The sequence below is a fragment of the Thamnophis elegans genome, chromosome 3 (assembly GCF_009769535.1).
Source record: "Thamnophis elegans isolate rThaEle1 chromosome 3, rThaEle1.pri, whole genome shotgun sequence".
NCBI classification, from domain to species: domain Eukaryota; kingdom Metazoa; phylum Chordata; class Lepidosauria; order Squamata; family Colubridae; genus Thamnophis; species Thamnophis elegans.
Window position 1 is genome coordinate 150731468 of NC_045543.1, and position 12442 is coordinate 150743909.

General features: G+C 44.5%; 1 protein-coding gene across 1 annotated transcript; it reads left to right on the forward strand.

Moving 5' to 3' along the window:
* Window positions 1-230: 230 nt before the first annotated feature.
* Window positions 231-7277, forward strand: LOC116505448 (C-C motif chemokine 19-like). Its single transcript, XM_032212680.1, has 4 exons — window positions 231-594; window positions 3134-3260; window positions 5292-5411; window positions 7216-7277. Exons 1-4 carry the CDS (start codon window positions 525-527, stop codon window positions 7229-7231), a joined length of 333 nt encoding a protein of 110 aa, XP_032068571.1. The 5' UTR covers window positions 231-524; the 3' UTR covers window positions 7232-7277.
* The last annotated feature ends 5165 nt before the right edge of the window (window positions 7278-12442 follow it).

Here is a 12442-nt window from a genome sequence, read left to right on the forward strand (position 1 = left end):
TTTGCAGTCCCTGTCCCATTCCCAAGGCTGAAGCCAGAGCCAGAACTTGGAAGAGGAAGCGCCTGTCGACTCCAGCCAACTAACTTTGCAACATCCCATTTGTTTTCCAGCTATCTCAAATTCTGAAGACAGGATTGGAGGGGGTGGGGGGGTGGGGGGGTGGGAAGAGAGAAAATGATACCCTTGGAATCTGCATCCTTTCTTTTTACGACGGCAATGATGGTATTTACTAGAATCAACAATTAACTTTGAGTAAATAAGCACAATAAATTATGGAAATGAGACATCGTCTTTGGCAGCTGCGCTAAAGTCCTGACAACTTTCTCAAGAGTAAGCAAGTCCGTGCCAGGAAGCCTCTTCGCTCTCCCACAGTCCTCAAACTGGCAGGAAGGATTTGGCCAGCGGCCAAGAGAAGGGAGAAAGGAAAACGAAAACGGGTTTGGACAGCATAAAAAGGGCGGCAGAAGGCAGGAGGAGCCAGTCTCCCCTCTCCCTGACAGCCCTTGGAGCGACTTCTGCTCAGGATGATCCTTGCTCCACGCCTCGTGCTCTTCCTCCTCCTGGCAGCTGGGCTCTGCCTCTTCCAAGCCCAAGGTAGGTGACCTCACCACTGGGCAGGGATCCTTCCCTCTGCAGGCTACACCAGGGTTTCTCAACCTTGGCATCGCTGGCTGGGGGACTCTGGGGGTTGAAGTCCACCTATCTCGGTTGAGGTCATAAGTCCAGGTCTACCTGTAGTCCTCATATCTTCCAGAAGAATGGAGGGGAAAAGTGATAGAGCTAGGAGGGGAATTACAAAATAGACTGCTTTAATTAGATAACAACGTCTGTTTCTGCATGGAAAGGGGGCTGGACTAGAAGACCTCCAATGTCCCTTCCAGCTCATCCTATCCTATCCTATCCTATCCTATCCTATCCTATCCTATCCCTTATTCTATTCCATATTTCTATTCCATCCCATCCCATCCCATCCCCTCCCATCCTATCCTATCTTATCCGATTCTATTTCTTATTCTATTTCTTATTCTATTTCATATTTCTATTCTATTCCATTCCATCCTATTCTATCCTAATTCTTATTCTATTTCTTATTCTATTTCATATTTCTATTCTATTCCATTCCATCCTATTCTATCCTAATTCTTATTCTATTTCTTATTCTATTTCATATTTCTGTTCTATCCTATCCTATCTTATTTCTTATTCTATTCTATTCCATATTTCTATTCTATTCTATTTTATTCTATTCCATCCTATCCTATCTTATCCGATTCTATTTCTTATTCTATTTCTTATTCTGTTCTATCCTATCCTATCCTATCCTATTTCTTATTCTATTTCTTATTCTATTCTATTCCATGTTTCTATTCCATTCTATTTTATTCCATCCCATCCCATCCTATCCTATCTTATCCAATTCTATTTCTTATTCTGTTCTATCCTATCCTATCTTATTTCTTATTCTATTCTATTCCATATTTCTATTCTATTCCATTCCATCCTATCCTATCCTATTTCTTATTCTATTTCTTATTCTATTCCATATTTCTATTCTATTCCATCCCATCCTATCCTATCTTATCCAATTCTATTTCTTATTCTATTTCTTATTCTATTCTATTCCATTCCATTCCATTCAATATTTCTATCCTATCCTATCTTCAAGTTGCCCAGGTTGAGAAATGCTGACCATCTTGAAAACGATGCTAGAGATGGAGCAGCTGAATGAGAAGAGAGGCTTTGGAGAGGAACTCTTGTGATTTGCCTCCAGAGGTTGTGGGTGCTCCATCACTGGAGGTTTCCAGAAGAGTTTGGACAACCATTTGACTGGAATGGTAGAGAGTCTCCTGCCTAAGCAGGGGGTTGGACTAGAAGACCTCCAAGGTCCCTTCCAACTCCTGTTATTCTGTGTTCTGATTTGCCCTTCACTCCTAGAAGCAGTCCGGATTTAATGGAGACCTTTTCAACCAAACGTTTGTGGTTTATGTTTGTTTCCTTATTTGTTTATTTGTTTATTTATTTGATTCCTACAGCCACCTCTCTCTGCAAATGATTCTGGGCGGCTCCCAATTCAAAAGCATGTATTACAATTAAAATCTTTAAAACATTCAAGAATGGACATTGAAAGTCACAAATTTAGCCGAGATGGCTAAAATATCGGCATATCTTAAAGATCACTCAAACGAGAGATATAAACGAGACTGGAAAAAATGGATTGACTATATACAAAATAAATACGGGACCAAGAAATTCCAGTTAGCCTATGCTTAAGATCAGAAATGATTTAAACTGTTTAAAGTTAGCTCAGCAAGAAGAAGCTAAGGTCAAGGTAGAATGTTATTAATTTATTTTAATTTATTTTTTTCTCAATAGATTTTAGACTGTGTTTGTTAGAAACCCATACCGTGTATGGGTTCTGGGAAGTCGGGGGGGGGGGAAAGGAGGAGGGGGTGGGGGGGAGGGTGGGGGGGAGGGAGGGGTATATATTAGGCTAGACAAGAATTTGGTGGTAAACTAGAATTATTTTGACATACAAAAAACTGTACTTCGATGTCTTACTGATTGAGGAATGATGAAATGTTTGTCTTAAAAAGAAATAAAACTTTTGAACTCGAAAAAAAAAATCTTAAAAACATTAAACAATTGGGGAAAAAAAGAGTAAAAACCATTAAAACGGCATTAAAGCGTTTTGCAACACTTTCCCGCCATAAAGCAGGTCCCCCATCTCTTGGGCTGTCTTTCCATGGGGGGACCCTCAAAGGCCCTTCTGCCCCCCTTTTGCACAGCTATAAGGTTCAAGCCAGACAACCGATCCAATGCGGATCCAAACGGTGATCTCGAGCGAGATCTCCAAAATCCATGGCCGAATAATGAGTCCTTTGCAAGCTCTCTGACCCCCCCGACTGCCGAAAAGCTTTCCTCCGCCTGCGCATTGCAACCACATCTCACTAGAGCTCTCCACACTGGGCAACCTTCAAGGCTTGTGGTCCTCAACCCCAGGATTCCTCCGCCAGCAGGGCACAATCTGGGAACCAAAGTCCACGAGTCTTGAAAGTTGCCCGCTTTGGTGACCCCTCCCTGAGGTGGCTTCCAGCCCTGCGAGTTCTGTGTCCTCTTTCCCCCCCCCCCCCAGGGATGTTTTCGTCACAGGACTGTTGCGAGGCGACCAGAGACCGGCCCATCTCCATCAACCAGCTGTGGAGGTTCAAGGGTTACGCAATCCAGGAGACGAAGGGTGGCTGCTCCATCAAGGCTTTTGTGTAAGTACCCAACAAGGGCAGGAAAGGGCGTGGCCAGCAGTCCTGGTAGGTGGGGTGCGGGGTTGGGAGGGCAGCTATGGGGCACCAGACGTGGGGACAAGGTCACATTATCTGGGTTGGGCTCTGCTCCCAGCTGCATTCACACAACACAGGGTTTTGTTTCTTTTTTTGTTAATGCATTCATTTGTTTTTTTTAAAAACTTATATAGTTTTTTTTTAATTCTTCATTTATTTTTTGAAACTTATATTTCTTTAAACTTTATTTAACTTTATGATTTTTTTTAAACTTGCTTTTTAAAAAAAAACTTACATTTAAACCCAGGTGACTTATAAACATCTTGCCAGAGGGGATTATAGGTGGCTGACAATCATTCGATTAAATTGCAATGTGAAACATTGAACCAGGCGCAGGAATCTTAAAGTCAAAACTTCAATTTAAATATTCAGTTATCATCCCAGGCTCATCCCAGGTCTTGGATTGAGCCCTTTGCCTGGAACTGTGTCCATGGCATGAGCTGGGTTCAGACAACATGCTGAGTTATAGTAAAGCTACGAATCCAGCTTGGTGTGTTATGTGAATGGAGCCACTTGATCACAAAATGGGTGTTCTCTGTGAACACTTATTCCAGAAGACCTGCAGTTTGGGTCCTCTGCTTCCTTCCGTGAATCTCTCTCCCTGCCAGATGTGAGCTGCTGGCATTCTCAATCTGTTCATTGGTTCTACACAATATAGGCCGTTATAAGATAGTATTGAATCTGGTTTCTTGTGTTATCAACTTGAACAAAGATTTTGGTCTTAGAGTCTGGCGTTTTCTATTGAGAGAACTTCTATCTTTGATTTCTTCATCCAATAAAGCCAGGCTGAAAGCTAAGTTTCTCATGTCCATGAAATTCCGAGAACAGAGATATAGAATCCCCAAAAAGGAGAATAGACTTCCAGTGTTTTGCAAATAGACTGTGTTTGTGTGAGAGAGGGGGGGGGGAGGGAGGGGAGAGAGAGAGAGAGAGAGAGAGAGAGAGAGAGAGAGACAGAGAGACAGAGAGAGAGAGAGAGAGAGGTGGGATGCTATAGAATAGAATAATAAAGTTGGAAGGGACCTTGGAGGTCTTCTAGTCAAACCTCTGCTTGAGCAGGAAATCCTAGACATTTCAGACAAACGGCTCTCCTAAAAACTTCCAGTGTTGGCGCATTCACAACTTCTGGTGGCAACTTCTGTTCCACTGGTTAATTGTTCTCACTATCAGGAAATTCCTCCTCAGTTCTAAGTTCTTCTCCCCTTGATTAGTTTCCACCCATTGCTTCTTGTCCTGCCCTCAGGTGCTTTGGAGAACAGCTTGACTCCCTCTTCTTTGGGGCAGCCCCTGAGATGTTGGAAGACTGCTATCCTGTCTCCCCTGGTCCTTCTTTTCATTAAACTAGACATACCCAGTTCCTGCAACCGTTCTTCATATGTTTTAGTCTCCAGTCCCCTAATCCTCTTTGTTGCTCTTCTCTGCACTCTTTCCAGAGTCACAAACATCTTTTTACATTGTGGTGACCAAAACTGGATGCAGGATTCCAAGTGTGGCTTTACCAAGGCTTTATAAAGTGGTATTTTATTTGTCAATGATTTTGTCTGCTATGTTTCTATGATTGTGGAGTGTAACCAGGGTCATTAGTTGCGAGATGGGTGGCAAATAAATTTCATAAATGAATAAATACATAAATTAAACCAACAAGCAAACAAATAGAGGGACATGGGCAGATGAAGGCACAGAAGAAGGGCCTGGAGGAAGGCCAGAGCAGATTGAGCCGAAATGGGTGAGGACTCTCTCGTTGGAGAGCAGAAGGCAGAAGCTATATCAGAGGGCTGAGACCTGGAGCCACACTTCGGGTAACAGCAATGCTTGCATTCGCTCTGCTTCGACTCCTAGCTGGCTGTGAGATTCCCAGCCCAGCATTTACTGGCCTGTGATGCCCCTGATGGTTTTGTGGAGCAAAGATGGTAGACAAGCGCCCCAAATGTTTTTCTGTATTTCCTCCTGACTCAGGCTCATCACCAGACAAGATCGCAAACTCTGCTTCCCGCCTGACTCCTCGGTGACTTATAAATTTAAGGACGCCCTGGATAAGAGGGAAGCCAGAAACAAGGCGAAAAATCTGCCTAGGAGGTAGGTGGTCTTATCTCCATCTCTAACTCTTCAGGGTTGACTCAGCCTTCCATCCTTCCGAGGTGGGTAAAATGAGGACCCAGATTGTTGGGGGCAATATGCTGACTCTCTGTAAACCGCTTAGAGAGGGCTGAAAGCCCTATGAAGCGGTATATAAGTCTACTGCTATTGCTATTGCTATTAACTCCACCTCCACCTTCATCTCCACTTCCATCTTCACCTCCACCTTCATCTCCACCTCTATCATTTCCACCTCCATCTCCATCTTAACTTCCATCAACTCCATCTTCACCTCCACCTTCATCTTCATTTTCATCTTCCCTCCACCTTCATCTCCATCTCCATCTTCACCTCCACCTTCATCTCCATCTTCATCTTCCCTCCACCCTCATCTCCATCTTCATCTTCACCTCCACCTTCATCTCCAGCTCAACCTCCATCATCTCCACCTCCTCCTCCACCTCCACCTCTATCATTTCCACTTCCATCTCCATCTTAATTTCCATCAACTCCATCTTCACTTCCACCTTCATCTCCATCTCCATTTTTACTTCCTCCTCCACCTCCACCTCCACCTCTATCATTTCCACCTCCACCTTCATCTCCATCTCAACTTCCATCAACTCCATCTCCACCTCCTCCTTCATCTCCATCTCCATCTTCACCTCCACCTTCATCTCCATCTCCATCTTCACCTCCACCTTCATCTCCATCTCCATCTTCACCTCCACCTTCATCTCCACATCCACCTCTATCATTTCCACCTCCACCTTCATCTCCATCTCAACTTCCATCAACTCCATCTCCACCTCCTCCTTCATCTCCACCTCCATGAAACCTCAGGACACTGCAACATTATAAATTTGAACCAGTTGTCAAGCATCCAAATGTAAACCACATGACCATGGGGATGCTACAACAATTGTAAGTACGAAAAATGGTCATATGTCACTTTTTCAATGCCGTTGTAACTTCAAACGGTCACTAAACAAACTGTTGTAAGTTGAGGACTACATGTACTGCCTAGCCAGAACTGAGAATTGGGTGCCAACATCCCTAGGTTCTACCTTCCATCTCGCCCATCCTCTGCCCATCCTGCCATCACCAACCAAGCCCACCCCAGATGTTGCCATAGCCTTCTGGTGTAGCCTGGTATGCGGCTCAGTCCTTCTTCCAGCTGGATGACCTTGGGGTACATTCTCCACTTTTGATTGCCCAAGTCTCAACCTCCATCATCTCCTCCTCCTCCTCCACCTCCACCTGTATCATTTCCACTTCCATCTCCATCTTAACTTCCATCAACTCCATCTTCACTTCCACCTTCATCTCCATCTCCATCTTTACCTCCTCCTCTACCTCTATCATTTCCACCTCCACCTTCATCTTGAAGGTTGAGCTGGAGATGAAGGTGGAGGTGAAGGTGAAGATGGAGATGAAGGAGGAGGTGGAGATGGAGTTGATGGAAGTTGAGATGAGTTGAGTTGATGGTGAGTTGTCCTGTTGCGCTTCATGCTGGCAGTGGCTGAAATGGATCCCATAAAGGTTGAGCACCATAGGTTCCCAGTGGTTGACAATGCCTCAACTGGTGAGAACCCACCTCATGAGAGGTGGCTTCCTGCCTCTAGAGTAGACCTGGCAATCTGGGCTCCCTTCAAAGGGGGGCCCTGTCCCCAATGATTCTGTAAGAGGGTGGGTGCTGATTTCTCCAGTGAGCCTGGAGGCATGAAGTCTTCCCTACTTCCAACCACGACTGGATGCCTCCTTCCTCTGGAAGTGACCTTCTTGCTTTTCCCTTCTGTGACAGGAAAGCATTTCCCTAAGAGTGGATCCTTCCCAGGCTGAGCTCCAAAGGAGGTCCACCTCCAGCCAGAAGAAACGCAGATGGTTGGAATCTCAGCGTGGTTGCTTCTCTTCAGGGATGTGCCTGCTTGCGACAGGACCCCGTCCATTATTCTCTCTCAGGTTCTGTCTGCATATTTTGCCCTCTTGAGCCCATCCCCCCCCCCCCACCGCTTTTCTGTGCATGGATTCTGGAGTGGAAATGTCCACCTGGAAGACGGGCTGCCCAGCTCAACCTGATCTTCCCCTGCCACCAAGAGGGTCTCCAGCTAGTCTTGAGTGCATCTTGGAGGCTCTTCTTAAAGTTTCAGGGATTTCCCAGAACTCTAAGCAAGAGGAAGCCTTATGCACACCTAGAGCAGGGATGTCCAGTCTTGGCAACTTTAAGGCCTATGGACTTCAACTCCCAGAATTCCTAAGAATAGCATAGCAGAGCAGAGCAGAGCAGAGAATAGCATAGCAGAGCAGAGCATAGCAGAGCATAGCAGAGCATAGCATAGCATAGCATAAGAAATAGAGTAGAGTAGAGTAGAGTAGAGTAGAGTAGAGTAGAGTAGAGTAGAGTAGAGTAGAGTAGAGTAGAGTAGAGTAGAATAAGAGAAGAGAAGAGAACAGAACAGAACAGAACAGAATACTTTATTTGGCCAAATGTGATTAGATATACAAGTTTGTTTCCAGTGCAGAACCTCTCAATGTTTGTGCAAAACAACAATAACAACAACAACAACAACAACAACAACATCATCATCATCATCATCATCATCATCATCATATAATGATACCAATATGAAAAGTTAGAAGAAAAGATGAAAAGTATAGTAGTAATTCAGCCCTCCTACATGGGTAAATATCCTTAGTCCTAAGACAGTGCTGTGAGAATTAGGTGTCCAGCAGAGTGATGGTGGGGGTGTGGGTGTGGAGAGGAAACGATCTTTGGGTCCAATTGTTTTGGCATGCAATGTCCTATAGCAGAGTCCCGATGGGATGAGTTGAAACAGTTGATGCCCAGGAGGTGAGGGGCCTGCAGATACTTTCTCATCCTCTTTCTGACCCACACAGGGCAGAGGTCTTGGGTGGAAGGCAGGCTGGTGGTGACTGTTTCTTTCCTGAAGTCCTAACTGTCCATTGGAGTTTGTATCTGTCTCGTTTGGTTGCTATGCCAAATGGTTCCACAGGTCTTAAAGTTGCCAAGAGTGGGCAGTCCTGCCCTAGACCAAGGCTTGGAAGGGCTTGGAAGTTGACCAGTGGCCAGTTGACCTTCTTGAAAACGACAATTGCTGCACTTTGACATTTGATAAGAAAAAAATGGTTGCGGGAAGCAAATTCTAAATCTTTGTTAATGCAGATCGCTGCAACATTATACTATCGATAAAGAATGTATGTCATTTTTCTTGCTTGGCTGTTAATGTATAAAACACCTGTGCTGACACACACTTAATTAAAAATATGTTTTTAAGTATAAACGGCTTGATTGTTTCATCCTTTCCTTTAACCATGCAGCTTATTCCAGGCAGCAGCCAATGTTCTAAAACCAGGGCGTATTAGCGCTTCCTGTTTGTTTTAAAACTTTTAAAATTGATTTTTATTTAACAACAAGAGGAAGATAAAAAGAGCAAAACATAGAAATGGTAATGATGTTGATACATACAAAAAGAAGGGGAATAAAAAGCACATAAAAAGTGCTCTACCCCCCCCCAAAAAAACCTCATAATGTATGTCATTATAACAACAAACCATTACAATTCAACATGCCTCTCTCTCTCTCTCTCTGTCACATACACACACAACCTATTTATATTGCAATGTATATAAAAAGCCTCTCTTTTTACGACCCTCTAAATCCCTTAATTTGGGGTAGAGTCAGGGCAGCTGGATGGAACGGAGAGTTTACTGCATATGGGGTTTGCAGCAGATAGGAGAGAGAAAATATATATAAATATGTATATTTGCAAATCCCAATTCAAGTACATCTATATTTCTTTTTTTAAATGTTTTTATTGAACAGTTTTTTCCCCCATTTTTTAAAACACAAATATCATCTTTGCAACATTTCCACATCGGTAACCCTCCATTATACTCTTTTTATCCGTACATGTATACCCCCCCTCTATCTCTACCTACCTACCTACCTACACATTTTTCATCTACTAATATGGTAATTTATACTTATATTTCTTCTATATACAGTATCTTACTTTCAATGTACTTATTCCTCTACATCTTATATCATTCTCCTTTGTCTTTTATTTCTTTTGTAAGTCTTGTCAAGTACATCTATATTCCTAATACACTGATAGAACTATCTTTTTTCAAACCTACTTTATTCTGTGTGAATGAGTCCCATATTCCATTATACTCCTCTGTACAAAGCCAATCTCTTGAGCCAAGCAGTTCATCGGGTGCAATCAAGACTCAAGCCACTCAAGGCACGAAATTTCTCTTCCCAACTCTGCAAGGTCGGCCCTTTGGCCAGGATAAGGGCAGGGTGATTCCATATACGCTGCCTTATTCTCCAGTTCCACCCCCGGGGCATGGAGTTTATGGGAAGAATGTCCTCTGAGCTCTTGTCAAATAATCATGTTTATATAATCCACTATTTTCTGGCAAAACTTGGAATATCAGGGCTTGTTGTTTAAGCAACTCCCGGCCTGTAGGTTATGCTAGGTTGATGCTACACTGCTTTTAAAGAATCATGTGCTGACATCTTGGCAACAGCTTATAAGCTATTCAGTCCTGACAGCAGCAGGTTATCACAAATATCACACCAAGCGTGTCTATCTCTGTGTCTTTAATTTGCAAATAGATTCTGTGTGTGTGTGTGTGTGAGAGAGAGAGAGAGGGAGGGAGGGAGGGAGGGAGAGAGAGAGAGGGAGAGAGGGAGGTGGGATGTTATAGAATAGAATAATAAAGTTGGAAGGAACCTTGGAGGTCTTCTAGTCAAACCTCTGCTTGAGCAGGAAATCCTAGACATTTCAGACAAACGGCTCTCCTAATAACTTCCAGTGTTGGAGCATTAACAACTTCTGGAGGCAAGCTGTTCCACAGATTAATTTTTCTCACTGTCAGGAAATTTCTCCCTAATTCCAGGTTGCTTCTCTCCTTGATTAGTTTCCACCCATTGCTTCTTGTCCTGCCCTCTGGTGCTTTGGCGAATAGCTTGACTCCCTCTTCTTTGGGGTAACCCCTGAGATATTGGAAGACTGCTATCATGTCTCCCCTGGTCCTTCTTTTCATTAAATTAGACATACTCAGTTCCTGCAACCGTTCTTCGCGTGTTTTAGCCTCCAGTCCCTTATTCAAGTTTGCTGCTCTTCTCTGCAATTTTTCTAGAGTCTCAACATCTGTAAAGAAGAGCTTTCCTTCCAACTCTGTTATTCTGTCCCTCTGTTATTCTATCAACCAACTCTAATAAGAGACTCTTGAACAGTGATTTTATCTGCAGATGAACCTGAAGGACCAGATGGTGGAATGTATGTCCAGATGAGGCCCTGGGGATCAGAGGAAGGGTCACATGTGGAGAAAGGACCCAGGTGTGGATGGGATGGACATGAGCGTGAGGAATATGAATGCTGATAAAACATTTTCTCTTGTCTTCATTTCTTTGCAATTAAGAGATTTGATCTTTTCCGGTCTCTCACTGCAGAGGGAGTTGGGGGTGGGGGGTGGGTTGCTGCTTCAGACAAAAGTTTTAAACCGCTTTTACTTTTCCCTGCGGAAGGAGGGGGGGGCCTCGGGGAAGTTGCCTCAGATAAAAAAACTTCGTTCTTTTATTCTGCTCTGCAATAGTAAGGGTGAGGGCTACACATTAACAGCGAGAGAGAAGCTAGCTCCTTAAAGCCGCTAGCCAGGATATTAGGAACAAGAATTCAAGAAGTTTATAAGAAAAAACCCCAAAATCCACATAGTTGGCACATTTGCAACATACCTGTGACCTGGGATGAAAAACAGGTGACGTGACATTGAGTTGTTTAACATAACAAGGGTAAAGGTTTAGGGGGGCTAAAATCCAAATAACTAATCAATATTATTAGGGGAAGGGCAAAGGGTTGAAGGCGACCATCTCTTGACTATAAAAACGGCTGTAAGATCCTAATCTTGGCTTTTCAAACCGGGGTTTCGTCTACCTTGGTTCCAAAATAAAAGTACAATTCTCTATCACACTTTGTATCCGGGAGCTTATCGGCTTCGACATCAAGCAACAGCCCAGGTTTGGGGACAACAAACCTCCTTGCTGGGCTGGTGGGGATGGAGAACCAAAGACAGGAATTCGTTGCTTCGCCTCCATCAGCTGAGAAGCCCATGGGGTTTAAGAACGAGGAGATACGTTTGGGCCTCTTCCAGATGTTGCACCTTCACGCGTAGGGGCCACCTGAGCAGCTGGCTGGCAAGTGGCGGAGGCTTTGTGCAGTTACGCTGAGGTGCTGGGGAAGCCAGACGGAGAGGGCTGGTGGGTGGAATCTCGCCCTCCCAACAGCTGGGCTGTGTAAAATGAAGGGTGCTCCAAGGAGGGAGGACATGCCAAGCCCTGGGACAAGGAGTGCTACCACTCCCCTGCCTGCTTCCCAGAGACACGAGGGGTTCCTTGGGGTCATCCCTGTGTGGGAAGCTTCCTTCTGAAGAGGTGGGCTCTGACTTGGAGTGTCCTAGGAGGGAGGAGGAGGAGGGAGGAGGAGGAGGAGGAGGAGGAGGAGGAGGAGAAGAGCAATGGTGGGAACAGTCATCCCTCTTCACATAAAGCCATTCCCAGCTGGGCCCACAGCAGTGGCATGGTGTGTGTGAGTGAAGCCAAGGAAGTGACAGAATGACGGAATCACAGAGCTGGAAGGGACCTTGGAGGTCTTCTAGTCCAACCCCCTGCACAAGCAGGAGACCCTAGACCATTCCAGGCAAATGGATGGAGTGATGGAGCATCTACAACTTCTGGAGTCGAGCCATTCCACCCGTTGTCCCAAGGGTGCATTTTTTGTCAAGAGGCATCTGGACTTTCTGGTTCTTCCTTGAAGATGTTTCACTTCTCATCCAAGAAGCTCAGAAAAAGGACCTTTGGGACAACCTGGATGACTGAGGATCTCCGTAGACGTCCCACTGATTAATGGTTCTCACTGCTAGGAAGTTTCTCCGTAGTTCTAAGTCGCTTCTCTCCTGGATTAGTTTCCATCTCTCGCTCCTTGTGTTGCCTTCAGGTGTCTTGG